At 39.9% G+C, this 18,818-nt stretch overlaps 1 protein-coding gene and 1 long non-coding RNA gene across 8 annotated transcripts in view; both read right to left on the reverse strand.

The window, feature by feature from the left end:
* LOC148346709 (uncharacterized) overlaps positions 1–11,673 on the reverse strand; it is a 66,415-nt gene extending 54,742 nt beyond the window's left edge. For 2 of the 7 annotated variants that reach the window (XM_088325191.1, XM_088325190.1), the window contains exon 1: positions 4,683–4,947. In XM_088325191.1, the coding sequence (XP_088181317.1) occupies positions 4,683–4,781 (99 nt within the window). In that variant the 5' untranslated portion in view covers positions 4,782–4,947. Of the gene's footprint in view, positions 1–4,521; positions 4,595–4,682; positions 4,948–11,345 lie in introns of those variants that run through there. The other 5 variants (XM_088325193.1, XM_088325189.1, XM_088325196.1 and 2 more) reach the window with 5 other exon arrangements.
* A 4,953-nt stretch (positions 11,674–16,626) lies between these two features.
* LOC148346712 (uncharacterized) lies at positions 16,627–17,321 on the reverse strand. Its single transcript, XR_015848302.1, has 3 exons — positions 17,231–17,321; positions 16,893–16,998; positions 16,627–16,732 (listed from the first exon to the last, which is right to left on the reverse strand). It is a non-coding gene; the product is annotated as an uncharacterized LOC148346712 (long non-coding RNA).
* Positions 17,322–18,818: the final 1,497 nt, after the last annotated feature.

An 18,818-nucleotide genomic window follows, 5' to 3' on the forward strand; every position in this document is an offset into this window, starting at 1 on the left:
TAATTATTAATTAATTTAAAAAAAAAAAAAAAAAAAAAAGCAGGACCGAACCCGACCCGACCCGACCGTATGACTGACATTTCAGGCCTGACCCGGCCCGAAATTGCCTCGGGTTCGGGTTCGGGCTTGGGCTCGGGCCCGAAATCTTAGGTCTAGTGCATGTGTGGTCCCATTGTATATGGGTAAAGGTGATAAGAATGAATGTAGCAATTCGAGAGGTATCCGTTTGTTGTCCGGGTAAGTTGTGTGGAAGAGTCTTGATTAAGAGAGTGAGAGGAATAACGGTTGAGGTGGTGATGGAGGAGCAGGAAAGTAAGAAGATGTGTGGATCAGGTGTTTGCAGTACAACAGGTGTGTGAGAAATATTTTGCAAAAGGCAAGGACGTTTGTTTGGCTATCATGGATTTAGAAAAAGCGTGTGACAGGGTCAAGTGATGGTAATGTATGGAGTGGGTGGAATGTTGTTGGAAACATTGAGGCGTTTTTATATGAACAGCAGAGCATGTGTAACATGTGTTACATGTGTATCATGTAGGGAGTGAGACAAGTGAGTGGTTCCCTGTGTTTACTGGTGTGAGACAGGGGTGTGTGATGTCACCATGGCTGTTTAATGTGTACAAGGACGGTGTGGTGAAAGAGGTGAATGCATGAGTATTTGGCAGAGGTGAAGAGATGATGGATAACAGTGGAACGGTGTGGCAGGTAAGTCAGTTGTTGTTTGCAGAGGACACAGCGCTTGTGGCTGATTCTGAGGAAACATTAAGAAGGTTGGTAACGAAGTTTGGAAGAGTATCTGATAGGCGTAAGTTATGTGTGAATGTTGGGAAGAGTAAGGTGAAAAAGTGTTCACGTGATGGAGTGGGCATGGCGTTGGAAATAAGGTTGGCTGGAGAGGTGTTGGAAGAAGTTAAAAACTTTAGGAACCACAAGATGTGGCTGCAGTTGGTGGAATGGAGTGTGAGGTATTGCACAGAGTGAATAAGGGAAGTTTTTGGGTGCTCTGAGGAGAGTGATGAGCAACAAGAGTATGCGAATGGATGTTAAGAGGGGACTGTATGAGAGTGCGATTGTGCCGACTGTGTTGTATGGTGCAGAGACTTGGAGCCTGAACGCAGATTTGAGAAGGAAATTTTAAATGTTTTTGAGATGAAGTGTTTGAGGAGTATGTTAGGAGTGACAAGATTGGATAGATTGAGAAATGAAATTGTGAGAGAAAAAACTGGAGTAGGAGTGGAACTGGGCAATTGTGTAAATAAGACAGTACTCGGTTGGTTTGGACACATGGAGAGGATGGATGTGGAGCGAATGTTGAAGAAGATCTACAGAGCAGAAGTAAATGGAAGGAGACCAAGAGGAAGGCCGCGATTGACGTGGATGGATGGTGTTATAAGTGGACTGCAGGAAAGAGGTCTAAATATAGTGGAAGAAGCTAGAGCTCTTGTTAGAGATGGGCAGGGGACCTGTATGAGATGTGGCAGGGGTAAACCAGTGAAAGCTGTCGGGCCCTGCTGTTTAACAAAAGAGTGTGATGTGTCACCCTGACCCGAGTGACATGGCCGCTTTCTTGTCACCCGTTTCATCTGGAGGGACGAAAGCATGACCAACTTGGATGCCGAGGTGTTTAACTTGTGTGGGTGTTTGGGCATTAGGGTTGGCCGTGGTCCCCCCAAAATTTTTGGGGTGTTTTTTGCTACTTTTTCCCTTTTTTATTTTCTTTGTTTTTGTGTACGGGTTTGTCTTGCCGTCAGTCACCCCTCTCGAGGGATATGACCAGGGTAGATAGATAATTGCAATGAAAAAAAAAGTGCAAAATTTGTGTTGGGCTTGGTGGCTGTTCTTCTTTCCCATTGTTCCGTCAGCTTAAGGCAAGTAAAATTCAAGACTTTTTAAAAAGCTTTTTTTATATCAAATTTTAGCCAAAGTCTACAAAAAACGCACAATTGAGAAAAAAAACCTAACAAAAAACACATAACTTCTTGCACACAATTCAAGGTGCCCTACTACACATTACCTGGAACAGCTTTTAGCCACGCCGAAAACATTCGGACAGCCACTTCTCATCAAACACTTTCCCATGGTTCAGAGTAAATGTCTCTATCCGAAATTGCTAAGTGTACTGTATTGTGGGGAGACATGCATCCGGTTTAAAAGCCGCAACTGAAACCACATCACCGTTTTGATAGTTTTTTTTATTGTGGTCAAGCGATGTAGCCACGAAAGTAAATCGCTGAATTATCAATCCCCCCCCCCAAAAAAAAAACATTGATAAATGTTACTAAATATTTTAAGTTCAAAATGTATTAATATGTTCAATTTTTTTAGTCTTTTGAAAATTAGATTTAAGACATTTTAATGGAATATTGAGGCCTTATTTTTAGAACGAATTTAAAGCCTTTTCGGACTTTTCAAAGATACGGTGGTACCCAGTGCCCACCAAAAAGTGAACTGCACGTGTGTGGCCACAATCCATCATCCCGATCGCATACTGTTAAGAGCTGTGGCTGAGAGATCAATGTTGGCTCATGCGTGGCACTTCTTTTTACCTGTTCTTTCCGCCTAAAATGAACCACACTCGTGCGGCCACAGTCCATTATTTCCGGTCAACTTTTGCTGCAAGCGGGGGCTGGCAGAGCGCATGTTAAATCAGAAGGAAGTTGTGCTACATGGTAGATTTTTGGATATTGCAGTGGGTTCTGGTCCTCATTAACCATGATAAATAGACAACATTACCTGTGATTCTCTATTATCAACATGTGTAAACAAAGTTTACCGTTTTTTTCCTTTGTGGTGCGAAATAGCAGGAGTCAACCCACAATTGCAGGGCATTATCACCATCTACTTTTAAAGAATGTAATTGACAGTCATTATTTTTGTATTCTTAGCAGGTTTTTGCCAAAGCAGAGGCCTGCGACTCACTTATGGGTGTTGACCCACCAGTTGAGAAACACTGATCTAGATCAACAGAGTCATATTGTGTCCTAACCACTAGAAGTTTACATTATTGATTTATAAACAAGACCACATGGCATCACACAGCATTTGTACACATTTCTAATGGCCAAATTCATGCACTTTTTAAGGACTTTGAAAAGCCAACCTTCTAATTCCTCCAGTAACATTTGAAGATGAAATCCGTCGTGAATCATGCATTTTGCAGAAACAAAAACACACAAGGGGGACTAAATATTACACACTGTCTCTTTTGACCACTACATATTGTTGTATTGCGTCGTGTACCTAAAAACTAGTACAGTACTAAAAATCACAAGGAAAATTACAAACTACGGAGACTAAAGTTAACAAAACGCATCATTTTTCTTCTCATTGGTTTGCTCAGCCTTCCAAAGGTTTTTTGGGGAGGGGGGCTTCTGAGGGTATCCGTATTATCAAGATGGTGGACAATTAGTCAGCTGCATTCAGGTGAGGCACCTGTCATGTAAACAATACTAATTTTTTTTAATGAAGGCCGTTTCTTACCCACTAGAGGGTGCCTAATAATACACATTGTCCCCTTTGAAGCGAACTCTCTTGCACAAATGATTTGGAAACCAGTGTCCACGGTAGGTGAAACTAAAAGACTTCTATTTTTTTTTTTGTTTTGCTTTTTGCGTTAAACATAGGACATGAAAGGACTAGGAGCCTTTAGCTCAACATTCTAAAATATAATCATTAAGACAAGAAGGACCACATTGCATTCAGACTTGTTTCCATTAAAGCTAACAATTTCCTCCCAGTTTCCCAGAATTTCTGAATCCAGTTTTAGAAAGTTGTTCAGGAATAGCTTTTTCTTTTGCTTTGTACCATTTTTTGTATTCGTGGTCCATTAAAATAAAAGCCAGAAATGAGCAGTTCCTTTGAAGGTTTTACTAACAGAATATTCTGGGCATAAACGAGAAACGGGAAATAGCGGGAGGAATTCAGAAATGCAGAGGCTAAGGTAGTTTACCATAATTCTTACACAGAAAAGGCCAGTCCATAATCCTACTGTAGATCTATAACAAAGTTACATATTCAATATTAGAGCAAACTTAGGCACTCCAGTCTTGTAGGGCCAAAAGTCCTGCACAACTTTAGAGGTTTCTCTTTTACAACTAAGGCGATACAAATGACCTATTTGTCAGCAAACTAACAGGCGTTTTCAAACGATCCTGGGGGTGAAAATCACCCGTATTGAAGCAGCGAAACCTCAAAATTCATGCAGGACATGTGACCCTTTAGGACCAGAGTGTCCAGGTCTGCATTAATGTGATCACATGGTTGAATAAAGCCCTGACGATAGCCTCGTCCTCCTTGGGTAAAATATTACTGAAACTGCTCAACATTTGCCTGAGGAAATAAATTACATTTAATTAACAGTGACGAAAGTGGACTGAATGTGATTCTTCACGTGGGCAGTACTAGTTTGTTTACGTCTCCTCGTGAGCGGAAATTTCTGTTTGTCTGTCTCTCATTTCGTATTCCACTCATTAAAGTAAGGTGATATTATAATATAAAACACAACTGAAGTTACGTAAACACGACCTAATAAATAGAAGATTTGAATGACGTCCTGCTGCAGGCGAATTCACGGCATAAGAAGCGTTTGTAGATGCTCCTTGAGAAAACAGAACCAAGATGAGACTGCAAAGCAAATAATACAGGTATATTGATGAAAAATATTTAAAACCAAACAAATGGCAAACCTGATCTGTTAAACGCAACTCGGTGCTCTTCGTACATAGATTCCTGTCTTTTACATTGTAGCTCGGCCCCCTCTTTCGGTCCGCAAAGATCCACGTCATACTTGAATTTCGTTCCAGTGCACATTTTCAAGCGGTATTCCAACAAACAGTTGAGATCTGCTGAGCGTGAAACCCCAGTTTCCCTCGTAGGCGCTGCCCAATTGCTGAAAAAAACGTAATAAGAGGCAACATACGCCAATCGCGGATGTCTAAAGGAAAATGGAGAATCAACAAGAACACGGAAGAGTTTGAGTACCAACCTTGGCTATACACCGTCGTTGATTGGTCAACATTTCGTTGAGTAACCCAATCACAAAAAAAGATTGTTTTCCACGAGGAAACCTTCAACTGCGTGATGATGGGAATTCCGTCTCTTTTTAGAGAACCGGCTTTTTCAGCTTCTCTCACGAGAAAGAGCCGACGTGAATCGGTATCGGATCGGTATCGATTGATGCTATTTACTTGCTTTGGCTGGATACCATCACTCCAAAGTCTAATACCTGCAGTGAGCAATGACAAAAAACGTTCTAACAGCTCTCGCTATGATGTCTATGATTTATATTTTTAAGAAGTTTATTAAAACCGGGAATAACAAATCATTGTTCGCTAAATTTTTTTTGATTTGATCACTTTGTTATGTTTTCCAATCAAATTTTATTTGATTTAAATGTTAATCTATTCCTTTTTAAAAATGTATTTCTAAACTTATTTTTAACAGGGGTCATAAAGTAAATGCGCCTTAGCAGAGACTGTCAGACAGATGCGTAATTATAAGGAAGGGATCTACGTAACGTATTAAATGTAGCCTAATGTAGTGAATGAAGAGTGCATTTTCTTCTTCACAAACCTACTCAAATAAAAGAAAAAGTATAGTGATTTAAAAACATTGCAGGAGGTGGGAAGCTTTTTGACTCAAGGAGCCATAAGGGGAAAAGATTTGAGTTTTTTTCTTTGAGTGAGCCACACCATATATTTGAAGACAAACAACAGAACAGCTAAACTCACTGTCCATACAAAAGCTAATTCTTGGCCGTATTTTATTTCACCATACCTGTGGTGAGGGGCCCTCTCCTCGTGAGAGGTAAGAGAATTCTACCACCGTGGTCCGCTGTGTGTCGTAAGAGGCGACTAAAGTGGAGGGAGCGATGGGACTGGGGATCCTCTCCTCTCTATCTCTACTCTCTGAAAGACAGCAAGGCAAAGAAAGGGGGGCGGGAGTCTCGCAAACCCTAGTTAAAGGGTCACTAAATGTGAGAGGATGTGGAAGTAAAGCGACTGAGTGGAAGAAAGAGGAGATCGGAAGGATGATGACTAAAAGGAAGTTTGATGTGTTAGCCTTGAGTGAAACAAAGATGAAAGGAAAGGGTGAATTACAGCTTGGGGGTATGTATGGTAGAAGGTCTGGAGTTACGGGTGGACATGCTAGAGAAGGAGTGGCTGTGCTTGTGAGTGAGAAAGCAAAGGAAAAACTGGTGGAGTGGAAAGAGATATCTTCCAGATTGATGTAGGTGAGGTTGAAGTGAGGTGTAGAAGTATAGATGTTTATAAGTGCATATGGACCTGGTTTAGAAAGAAACGCTGAGGAGAGAGAGGAGTTCTGGAAAGATTTGTCCGAATGTGTGGCAAGTGCAAAAGACGGGTGGAAAGTGGTAATACTAGGTGACCTGAATGCTAGAGTTGGTGATGGAATGGTTGAAAATGTGATTGGTAGTTATGGAGTACCAGGAAGAAATGAGAGTGGGAAGAAATTGATTTTGTGTGGAAAATGAGTTGTTGATTGCAAATACATTGTTTAAAAAGAGGGACATGAATAAGTGTAGCTTTGTCAGAGTGGATGGTGGTGAGACGGTGGACAGAGCACTGATGGATTATGTGGTGGTTAGGAAAGGGATGTGAAGTAGATTGTTGGATGTGCATGTTTACAGAAGTGAAATGAGTGGTATGTCTGATCATTTTATGTGGAAGGAAAACTGAGAATAGATGGATCGTGGAGGGCTAGTCATAAGAAGAGTGTAAGGGAATAGGTGAAAATGTCAGAGTTGAATAAGGCAGAAAAGGAAAGGGAGGTTAAAGAGAAGTGGTTTAAAGAGGCAGTGTTGAGGAGTGCAAAAGAAGTGTGTGGAATGAGAAAAGTTGGTCGAGGTATGAGGAAGGATGAGGTCTCAGAGGCTGTGACAGAGAAGAGACATGCCTTTGAGGATTGGCTGCAAGATAAGAGTGGTGATGCGTATGGAAGCTATAAAGTGAAGAAAAGGTTGGTAAAAGCGGCATTGGAAGCAGCGAAAAGGAAAGCAAATGATGAATGGTGTCAAAAGATAGGAGTGAACTTTGAGGAAAGGAGAAAAGTTTTCTGGAAAGAAGTGAAAAGAGTAAGAAACAATGAGTCTGGAAAGGAAGAGAAAGTGAAAGATAAGGATGGTAGATTGCTGGTTAGCGACAGTGCAGTGAGGATGAGATGGGCAGAGTATTTTGAGGAGTTGCTAAATGTGGAGGATGGGAGAGAAGTGAGAGTCAAGGCGATCGATGGTATGGAGAGAATGCCCGTATTGGGTGATTTAAATGTGAAGCCTGTGGAAACATGGGAGGTGCAAGAGGCAGTGAAGGAAATGAAAGGGGAGAAGGCGCCTGGGTTGGATGGTTGTACTGCTGAATGCCTGAAAAAACGTGGCACAGCTATGATTGACTGGTTAGTACGCTTGTTGAATCTATGCTTTTTGAGTGGTGTGGTTCCTGTTGATTGGTGTAATGCATGTGTGGTGCCATTGTACAAGGGTAAAGGTGATAAGTATGAATATGGCAATTCGAGAGGTATCAGTTTGTTGTCTGTATGGAAGAGTCTTGATTAAGAGAGTGAGAGAAAGAACGAATGAGGTGGTGATGGAGGAGCAGAGTGGTTTCAGGAAAGGAAGAGGATGTGTGGATCAGGTGTTTGCAGTACGACATGTGTGTGAGAAATATTTTCTAAAAGGTAAGGATGTTTATTTGGCTTTCATGGACTTGGAAAAGGCGTATGACAGAGTTGATAGAGAGGCGTTGTGGCAAGTGATGGTAATGTATGGAGTGGGTGGAAAGTTGTTAGAAGCATTGAAAAGTTTTTATATGAACAGCACAGCATGTGTAAGAGTAGGGAGTGAGACAAGTGAAAGGTTCCCTGTATTGACTGGTGTGAGATAGGGGTGTGTGATGTCACCATGGCTGTTTAATGTGTACATGGATGGCGTGGTGAGAGAGGTGAATGCAAGAGTATTTGGCAGAGGTGTAGAGATGATGGATAAAAGTGGAACGGTGTGGCAGGTAAGTCAGTTGTTGTTTGCAGATGACACAGCGCTTGTGGCTGACTCTGAGGAAACATTGAGAAGGTTGGTAACGGAGTTTGGAAGAGTATGTGATAGGCGTAAGTTATGTGTGAATGTTGGGAAGAGAAAGTTGATGAAGTGTTCACGTGATTGAGTGGGCATGATGTTAGAAATAAGGTTGCATGGACAGGTGCTGGAATAAGTCGAAAGCTTTAGGTACTTGGGTTGTGATGTGGCTACAGTTGGTGGAATGGGGTGCGAGGTATTGCACAGATTGAATCAAGGAATCAAGGTTTTGGGTGCTTTGAGGAGAGTGATGAGTAACAAGAGTATGAGTATGGATGTTAAGAGGGGACTGTATGAGAGTGTGATTGTGCCAACTGTGTTCTATGGTGCAGAGACTTGGAGCCTGAACACAGATTTAAGAAGGAAGTTGAATGTTTTTGAGAGACTATGTTAGGAGTTACAAGATTGGATAGACTGAGAAATGAAATTGTGGGAGACAGAACTGGAGTAGTCGTGGAACTGAGCAAGCGTGTTGATAAGAGAGTACTCGGTTGGTTTGGACACATGGAGAGGATGGATGAGGAGCGAATGATGAAGAGGATCTACAGAGCAGAAGTAAATGGAAGGAGACCAAGAGGAAGGCCGCGATTGATGTGGATGGATGGTGTCATGAGTGCCCTGCAGGAAAGAGGTCTAAATCTAATGGAAGGTAGAGCTCTTGTTGGTGATGGGAAGGAGTGAAGAGGTGTTGTGAAAGGATAGTGGGATTGTGGACGCGTTCTTAAGGATGGGCTGGGCACCCGTATGATGCGGCAGGGGTAAACCAGTGAAAGCTGTTGGGCCCTGCTGTTGAACAGAAGAGTGTGTTGTGTCACCCTGACCCGAGTGACATGGCTGCTTTCTTGTGTCCCGTTTCATCTGGAGGGACGAAAGAATGACCAACTTAGGTGCCGAGGTGCCTAACTTGTTTGGATGTTCGGGCAATTGGGTTGGCCATGGTCCAAAAATGTTTGTGTGTGTTTTTTTGCTTTTTTTCCCTTTTATTTTTTTGGTTATTGTATGTGTTTTTCTTGCTGTCGGTCACCCCTCTTGAGGGATATGACCAAGGTAGATAGATAGATATATAGATACCTGTCAACTTGTACTGTTCCCTGTAATTTATATTTTTGGATCATCTCAAAATTTGATTCGCTGTAAAACAATTTTATTACTTTAAATAAATCTCCTTCCTGTAGTTACCTCAAATCCGTGAGGCTCATTTTGACCGTCATTTTTGTCATATATATTAATGAACATACATCAGCTAACAATGCAAATATTGTCGTGATTGCCTAATTGGAGCCACCTAGGGCATTCGTTTGGCGCACTGGAGCGCGCTTCATGATTGGCTGACGTTCTCCACTTAAGCTTGATGCGTCCAGAAATGGACGTTCGAGTGTACTCTTCGTATCCCTGAGTGTTTCTCCAGACTACAAGGTACCCACGAATTCTCTTGCCCGATTCATGCCTGCCTCTCGTTTTTTGACCTATTTCCGTTCCACGTTTTGCGACCGACTCTTCATCGACTTACCCGCTAAGCTGCACCTTCCGTCTCCCGTCACGTAGCTGCCATTCCCTCCGAAGGGGCTGACAACCAACAAGCGCCGACGTCCCAAGCCAGCCAACAAGTCTTTCAAATAAAAACTTTGAAACTAACGCTATTGGATCCGTGAGTCTGTTCTGGTCCTTGACAAATATGTTATTTTCAAACACAACTACTTTTTTGGTAGTACAACATTTCATAAGAAAAAAACAGATACACATACAGTATTTTAATACAAGTATAGATTTCCATTGTTTTATAACAACAAAAGCTGACACTTTCAGGAAAAAGAATTGGTAGACAATGTACTTGTAACCTTGGGCGTAACCAGACAGGTTTTAGGAGTGCTCAGGCACCCCCGAAATTTATAGCATTTTTGAAAACTTTCTTTTTCTGAATAAAGGAAAGAATAGGCTAAAATATAATGAAAAACGCTAAATATTATGTAAAAGTAAAACAAAACGAAAATGTGAATGACAGAGCGTCGAAAATACTCCACTGTCTTGATACGGTTGAGTCCATTTCATTCCTAGCACCTCATATTTTTGCAGCAGTATTTTATTTAGTACTTTATATAATAAAATGTTTGTAGTATATGGTTTGATTACTGCAGTTGAATTTTTGTAGTATTTATGTAGTATTTCTCTAGTCACAATTTTGTGTAATTGCTGTTTTATTTTTGTAGTATTTTTAGTCGTATTTTTTTGGTATATTTTTTAGGTATTTCCATAGTAGAGTTTTTGTAGTCTATGTGTAGTATTTTTTGTAGTATTACTTGAAATTGTATTTTTATGGTATTTTGTCGTATTTCTGCGGTCAGATTTTTGTAGTATTTCTGTAGTATTTTATAGTATCACTCCACCTTCAGTTATTAGTATTTTGTAATATTTCTACAGAAGTATTTTTGTGGTATTTACATAGCATGGTTTTTGTAGTACATCTGTAGTATTTTTGTGGTATTACTGTAGTTTTTTATGTAGTATTTTTTGGAGCAGTATTTTTGTGTTATAGTGTTACTGAAGTGGTATATATTTGTAATATTTCAGTATAGGTATTTCCATCCTTGTATCTTTGAAGTGTTTAATAAGTATTTTTTAAACTGTCAATAAAATTATCAATCATTGTTTTAGAAATGTACAAAAAAATGGTCAATGAGTTAGTCAATTACTGATATTTAAACTTACCTAAAATGGTCAATAAGATAATTCATATTTTAATTGATCAATACATGTTAATACAATGGTTTATAACTGCTATATACATTTAGCCAAAAAATGGCCAATAAAAAGGGTCAGTAGTTAATATTCAAATTGACCTAAAATTTGTCAATAAAATTATCAATATTTGTTGCATAAATGTACAAAAATGGTCAATGAATGAATCAATAACTGATATTTTAACTTACCTAAAATTATTAGTAAAATCTCCAGTAATTAATATCTAAATGTTTAAAGTACAAGACTTTTATTTGTTAAGTGAGTGCTTGAGCCTGTAAATATGGTTGTTTTTTTGTTTCAATTTTTTTAACACAGTATTTAATCAATTAATGAATAAAAGTTTCCACTTAATGGATTTTGGCGATCACGGGTCGTTTTTGGAATGCGACCCTTGCGACAAACGAGGAAATACTTCGCTGTGTTTTTTCCATTTTGTTTTTTAGCAGAACCCCAAACACTCAGTGGTCCCCAAATGACCTGCACACCCATAGTTAGCATTACTAAAACCAAAAATTGAACCTACCTTGCGGACTCTATTGCGCTTTTCCTTCTTGGTGTCTTTTTTCTCGATGTACAGTTCGACCAGCGGCTGGTAGCGTTCGGCCCGGAAAACCAGAAAGGTCTCCGGGCGCTGCCAGTGCTGCTCGGCTTCTTCTGAGTCCACGTGGCGCTGGTACGAAGGCAATGCAGGTACGGCCTGATCTTCCCAATCCCTACGTAGCACTTCTTTCAGTGTCATGGTTGTTTGTACAGAAGGAGATGGCTGGTGAGGATGTTCGGAGGGGTGGGTAAAAAAAAGGGGGGAGTGTTGAAAACAAGTTCCTCGGCAGGGGTCTGTCCACAGTGGTCTTGTGCATTCCAGAGCAGAAGCCAAACCATTAAAGGGGCAAGAACAGAGGTGGGTAAACCTTTAAGTCACGGGCCGCATTGGTTTGAAAACATTTGCACAGGCGCCGGGCCAGAGGGAAATAAACGGATAAGCCAATCCATTTTTTTACATTTACCTGCACAAGTAATGTTTAATGGTAAATAAAGGGATCATTTCATCCGATTGGTTACAAAACACACAATATATAAAAATCTATTCATTTACAAACCAAAACTGAGGGCAAAAACAAAGTAACATCTCCTTTTATTAAGTACTAAGTTTGATCATTTGCATTGAAAAACTCAATTCAATAGGGCTACCTCAGAAGAGTTTTGTTGGATGCAATTTAACATTTTAATCAATAAAATTGATTTAAAAAAATGTTCAAATAATAGGAAGCCTGTTATTTAAATGTTGGGCATGAGCACAATGAAAAGTATTGTTTTTATGGGGGTACACACAGGCTAAAAAATCCAAGTGAGAACAATCATATTGCCTTAAACTTCTATTTTAAATGAAATAGCATCGACCTAGGCGTTTCCACAAATGTTCTCTGTTTGATAAACGGTAGCTAAAACCGCCGCAGTTGTTGATTTGAAGTGGCAGGTGACTATGGTGTCATTTAGTGGACACATTTAAGGCTGCAGGTCATTTTTTGAGGAGAAAAGTTTTATTTTTTTCTTTCGCTTCTTGTAGGCCGTATTAAATCCGTTGACGGGCTTACTACATCACGCGAGCCATAGTTTAGCTTCCCCTGGGCCAGAGTCTTCCTACACTTGATCAGTGTTGGGACTAATGCTTTCTTTTTCCTGTTGCTTTTTATTATAATTTTTTTTTTTTTTTTTTTACGTTTTGCTTTTTTTTTTTTACCTTTTTTGAAAGTACAGACGCTCCCCTACTTACGACCTTTCGACTTATGTAAAACGGTAGATACATACATTTTTTTCGCGATGTCGAAAAAGATACGAACATTGCTGTAAGTTAAATTTTTTATTGTGTGCACTTTTTTCCGAGTACAGGACATTATTGTAATTGTCATGATTTGGCAATTGCCCTCACCTGCACTCACTTGTTCAGCCCCAGGTGCCACTCATTCCCCAATTAGTCCTCCTTCTATTTAAACAAGTCGTTCTCATACACTCCGTGTCAGTCTGTCTGCGAGCCTCAGCACATGCAAGGCAAGCACTTTTGACCCTGGCTCCTGTTTTGATCCCGACCTGTTTCCTGTATCGATCACCGATCCAAGCTCCATTCTCCTGTCCCGGCTACCCGTATCCTGATTTTGTTTTCTGTATAGATCCTCGATCCAAGCTCCGTATTCCTGTCCCGGCTACCCGTATCCGGATTCTTTTTCCTGTATCGATCCCTGATCCAAGATGCGTTCTCCTGTCACAGCTACCTGTATCCTGCCCGATTCTGTTTTCTGTATTGAGCCCGGATCCCTGGCTTTCCGCTCGTCCCGGCTGACCGACTTGTTCCGATCTCCGACCACGCTTCGTTCGCAAGGGCTTCCCTGCTGCTCCCGCCCAGCGAGCACCAGATTGCTATCTTATTCCTCCCGCCCTGACTTCCCTGATCCCTTAATAAAGCATTGTGAGAAATATTTCACATTTGGGTCCCCTGCAGGTACCGGTCGTGACAGTAATGCTTCTTTCCAGCGTGTGGCGCTGTGAGAAATCACCCAGAATCCACCCTGAAGTAAAGAAAATACACTTCCTCTTTCCAGTTCGTATGTACACATACAGTGCTACTTGTACTAAAACTCCAGCGGCTCAGAACTTTGACGTTTTTATTGTTTAATATCTTGTGCATCCATTCAATATGGTTGGGATGAAGTGTGAAGGAGAGGCTTTTGAAATGAAAGTAGAATAAGAAAGCTTGTGTCGTGATTACCTAACTGGAGCCACCAGAGGTAATCAGCTGGCGTGCTGGAACGCGCTTTCCTGATTGGTGGAAGCTTTCTACTTAAGCTGTCAGCGTCCAGAGATGGACGTTCGAGTGTACTCCTCGTTTCCATGAGTGAGCCTCCAACATTCAAGTTTACGACCTACTCTCCTGCCCCGGCCACCGACTTACCTGCAACGTTACTCGTCACGCTTTTCATCACGGAGCGGTCATTCCGTCCAAAGAGACTTTCTGCCACCAAGATCCGACGTCCCAAGCCTGCTCCACCGAACCTTGTCCAAATAAACTATAAAACTGACGCTATTGGATCCGAGTGTTTGTTCTGGTCCATGACAGAACACTCAAACCAAAAAATGGATCCAGCGACATTTTTTCCCACCTCCGAGAAATGCGGAAATGCCGAGCAGGAATCCGCGCTACAGCGCTTAGTACACACCGAAGGCGCGGTACAACAGATCGCCCATGACGTATCCACACTGGTCCGGCAAGTACAACGTCACCAACAATTTTTCGAGCAACAGTGCGACACTTCCCTGGCAGCCCGACCACGAGATCCGGCTCCGCCTCTTTCTGATCGGGCCGGTGTTGTGCCCAAATCCGACTCCTGTGCAGATTCCTCCCCCCTCGCGTGAACGCGCATTCTGCTATTCTGCTGCGCTTCCAACAAAAGCGATCATATTCTATATAAAACGCTTATTAAAACAATAAAGCGAGCTAATTATAACAATTGGGAGATCCTAGTCTATATAACGCGTTTATTTAAACAATAAAGCGCGATATAACGCGTTTATTTAAACAATAAAGCGCGAAGCGCGATCGTATTCTACAAATTGCGTTTGTTAACAAAGCGATCGTATTCTATATAAAACGCTTATTAAAACAATAAAGCAAGCTAATTATAACAATTGGGAGATCCTAGTCTATATAACGCGTTTATTTAAACAATAAAGCGCGATATAACGCGTTTATTTAAACAATAAAGCGCGAAGCGCGATCGTATTCTACAAATTGCGTTTGTCACCAATGTCAATGTACGCTATGATTTCCACGATCACAAGTTATTGCACACAAATAGCCTTTATTTGATGTACTATAATAGCATTATGTAATTTATTTTTTATTGTAGGTAGTTATTCACCGATCGCTGGTTATTTTGGTAACCAGGCGACCATTGTATTTTCAGAGTATGGATTGTTCGTTTTGTACTTAATTTCGCATGGTCATAATGTATATTCCGCTGTTCTGTCCTTTCCATATGCACCTTATTCCACAGTGTGTCATCTCCGTTTTTCATGACCCAGGGATGATTCCATTTACAATGGGAAAATAAACACATCTTGTAATCGTGACGTATTTAAACTCCTTTGTCTTGTGACTGCCCTGTGTTGCAAAGCACTCCAATGTTCTGTTCTGTTACTAAAATGAAACTGAAAATAATATATCCTTTTACACAAAACTCTAAAAATATATACTTTGTGAATTCTGTTTTTGAATTGCTGGTGCTAAATGCCATAGTACTTATTTTCATTGCACTATTGTTACAATGCACTGTTCTTTGCAGTATAATCATCACTTAGGTAAGTTTTCTGAGCACTCCGCAAAGGTTTTTCGCCTATTTATTCCGGCTAAAATGTTGTGGTGTGTGTGACATGAGTTCTTGGAGCATACTCGACTGAAGAGCCATGATTAGCAATGAAAAATAAAAACATTAGTCCACTTAATTTAAAAATGTAATTTGATTTACTGCCTTAAAACATGAGTTAACACACCTTGTAATGGCAATTGTTTTCAATATCGTAAGTTATCTAAACTCTAAATTGTGAGTTGAAATAATATTAAATTTTTTGTTTGTTCAACAAGATAAAGCAAGTTTTCTTAAATGAATAATATAACATGAGTTTTATTGACTCAGTATCAAGTTCAAACAACAAATGATCATCAATTGAACAACTTGTTTGACTGAACCTTGTGTGTGAGAACAAATCTTTTCTTTCAGTTGTGTTTACACATACCTTTTAAGGCAGCAAATGAACTTAAATTCTTAAATTGAACCACATAGATTTTTATTACAGTTTAGTGCACCTAAGCCCTATTTAGAGAGCCTAATGTGTTATCTTTTTATGGAGAGGGTCATGTATATTGAGTAGTGCTTTCTGCTAAGCCAACCGAATTGCATACCTAAGTGTATATTGTATGATAATATTTGATTTGTTTTTAAAAATGTAGGATAAGTTGTAGCCTGTGTTGTATGTGGTGTGCTTGTTTATTTGTGACTTGACTCCTCCCTATTAGCATCATTCCACATTATCACTGTGTAAACTTTTGTGTCCAAAAATAAGACAAATGCAAAAGTATACTTGCTTGTTTTCTTCTGTTCTTTTCAATGTTTCACGAGATTGTAACAAAAATGCAACTTTTTACACATCAACACAAAGAACTTGTCAAGTCAAGTCACATTTATTTATATTGTTCTCAATCACAGAGTGTCTCAAGAAAAGTATGAGGGGGGCATCAGTCAGCTATTGAATAGAACTTGTAAAAAAATAACTAAATAATAATAAATAACATAAATATATAAATAAAAGACATGTTTAAGGTTATCCAGCCACTACTGTTTGTCCAGGCCTTCTCGGTCAAAAATACACGCAGGACAGTAAAAATGACTCGTGGCAATGCAAGCCTGAACACAGCTTGTATGGAACCACAAATTGCAGCTTTCACAGGAAATCTGAAAAAAAGATATTGACAAAATAAAATGAAGAGTCCAAACTTTGCAAGTACTTTTGATAACTTGGCACATACAACCAATTTCTGTGCCACTGACACTAACATGTGTTTAAAAATTATAAACAGATAATAGCATTTCTCACCCAGTCTGTCTGTGTTTGTTTTCCTGACATTTCCCTGGGGTCGGTCTCGCCACAAATGCGGCACAGGTTAGAAAGGTCCTCTACAAAAATATAATGACAAATTACTCCTAAATGGCTATACATTTGTTTATTATTAATGTTAAGATTAAATGTATAGATACCTGTATTCTCAAGAAGAGCAGCTGCAATCCCCCAGCGCAATTCCCGAACGCATTCTAATGATGCTGGAAATGTAATTCTTTCCTTTGTAAGAAAACATTCAGCAAACTGTAGAAAAGAGTTTAAGAAATCAACATTTATCTTCCAAAGCTGCCTTTATGTTACTATTAGGAATACTATTTGTTTTGGATTAATTGTCACAAGTTCACATCCCATTTTGATCATGTTGACAGAGAACTAAATAATTGCACTATCCACTGGCACTTACCTTTAATACAAAAGGACCACAAGAAGTGGCATCTGTCTGGCGTGTGTGTGGGACTGTGTGACATGTCCATCGTGAAATGTTGACCCCCTGAGCTCTTATGAATGCTCTGAGAAATAACAAAGCACTGTTACAATGCATTTTTGATCTTTGTCCTAATGGACAATACTCATTTAGCAGATGCTTTTGTAAAAAGCAACTGACACAATACTTGCATTTCACATAGGATGTTATTGTACTTGTAATCAACAGAACTCAAAACTGTATCTTCTTTCTAAACAAGTGACTGTGAGTTTAACCAACATTTACAACAGACATTAAACAAGTGAATGTATAGATACCTTGTAACATTTTGGCATCTTTTTATTTGGTGCTTGGATTCCCCAAGAGGGTCTAGAAAGAGGGCCCTCTTTTGTGGAGGGATCATTATCTGTTTTTAATGATATGAAATACATTAGTAGAAATGTATGCAGATATTCAATTCACCCACACATACAGTGAAGAAAGCATCATGCTTTGGGGTGTTTTTCTGCACATGGGACAGGACAAGTGCACTGCACTAAAGAGGATGACTGGGGTGGGGCCCTGCATTGTGAGATTTTGGGGAACAACCTCCTTCCCTCAGTCTGAGCATTGAAGCTGGGTCTTGGCTGGGTCTTCTAACACAAGAGCGACCCGAAGCCCAAACAGCCAGGAAAACTAAGGAGTGACTCAGTAAGAAGCATATCAAGGTTCTAGCATGGCACAGCCAGTCTCCAGACCTGAACCCAATCAAAAATATTTTAGTGAGCTCAAACTCTGTTTCCCAGCGACAACCCAGAAACCTGACTGATCTAGAAAACATCTGTGTGGAGGAGTAGGCCAACATCCCTCCTGCAGTGTGTGCAAACCTGGCGAAAGACTACAGGAAATATTTGACCTTTGTAATAGCAAACAAAGGCTACTGTACCAAATGTCAACATTCATTTTCTCAGGTGTTCAAATACGTATTTGCAGCTATACTACACAAATAAATAGTTAAAAAAATCATGCATTGTCCTTTCTGGATTTTTCTTTTTAGTTTATCTCAATTGCAGTGGACATGCACTTACGATGAAAATGTCAGACCTCTCCAAGATTACTAAGTGGGATAAATTGCAAAATAGCAGGGTGTTCAAATACTTATTTTCTTCACTGTAGACACAAAAGACTTATTTTACAAACATTATAATGGAATGTAGACAGCAATGGATACGGTAGAATAAATTGAGAATGGTCCATCTATGAATGAAATAATATTTATCTTACAGTCAGCATGAAATGATTGTTCTCGTTGATGATGCCAAAGATGTATTTGAACCGCAGAGGATCCAACTGAAAATATCAATATTATTCATAGAGTTAATAGGATTGTGCAGAAAATGAGTTTCATGTTGAAAATATAAAGGTGATTACTAACATTTACTCTTTGTTTTTTGTGTTGCCAAAGTTTTGACATGGCAAAAGAGTCAAGTGCCACAGCTTTTTCAGTGGACTTCTTATTGAAGTCCCTCACTAAAATGGACATGTAGCCATTCAGGACCTGAAGGACAGAAATAGAACAAGATATATATCTTAACAAAATGTGTACTGTAATATTACTGATGTCAAACTACAATGTAGTACTGCTTACCTCACTTTCGACTTATACATTTGGGGCCGTTCTTTCTATGCCAGCATAGAATATTTTATATGGGCCTATCTTAGAAAGCAAGACATATACTGACTTTCCTGCCCACGCCTCTGCTATTCCTGCAATTGAACATAATATTTAGAATGTGTCAAAGCAACAGTGTTATATCATGGATGTCATAATATCCACATACATTCTCTCCTTCTCCACCCCACTCTCACTTTTACACTTTCCTTTTCCCCTCTTCTTTATTCTTTCTCTACCTCCCTGTCCTTCTC

This window comes from Urocampus carinirostris, chromosome 20, assembly GCF_059441175.1.
Source record: "Urocampus carinirostris isolate Australia breed hairy pipefish chromosome 20, RoL_Ucar_1.0, whole genome shotgun sequence".
NCBI classification, from domain to species: domain Eukaryota; kingdom Metazoa; phylum Chordata; class Actinopteri; order Syngnathiformes; family Syngnathidae; genus Urocampus; species Urocampus carinirostris.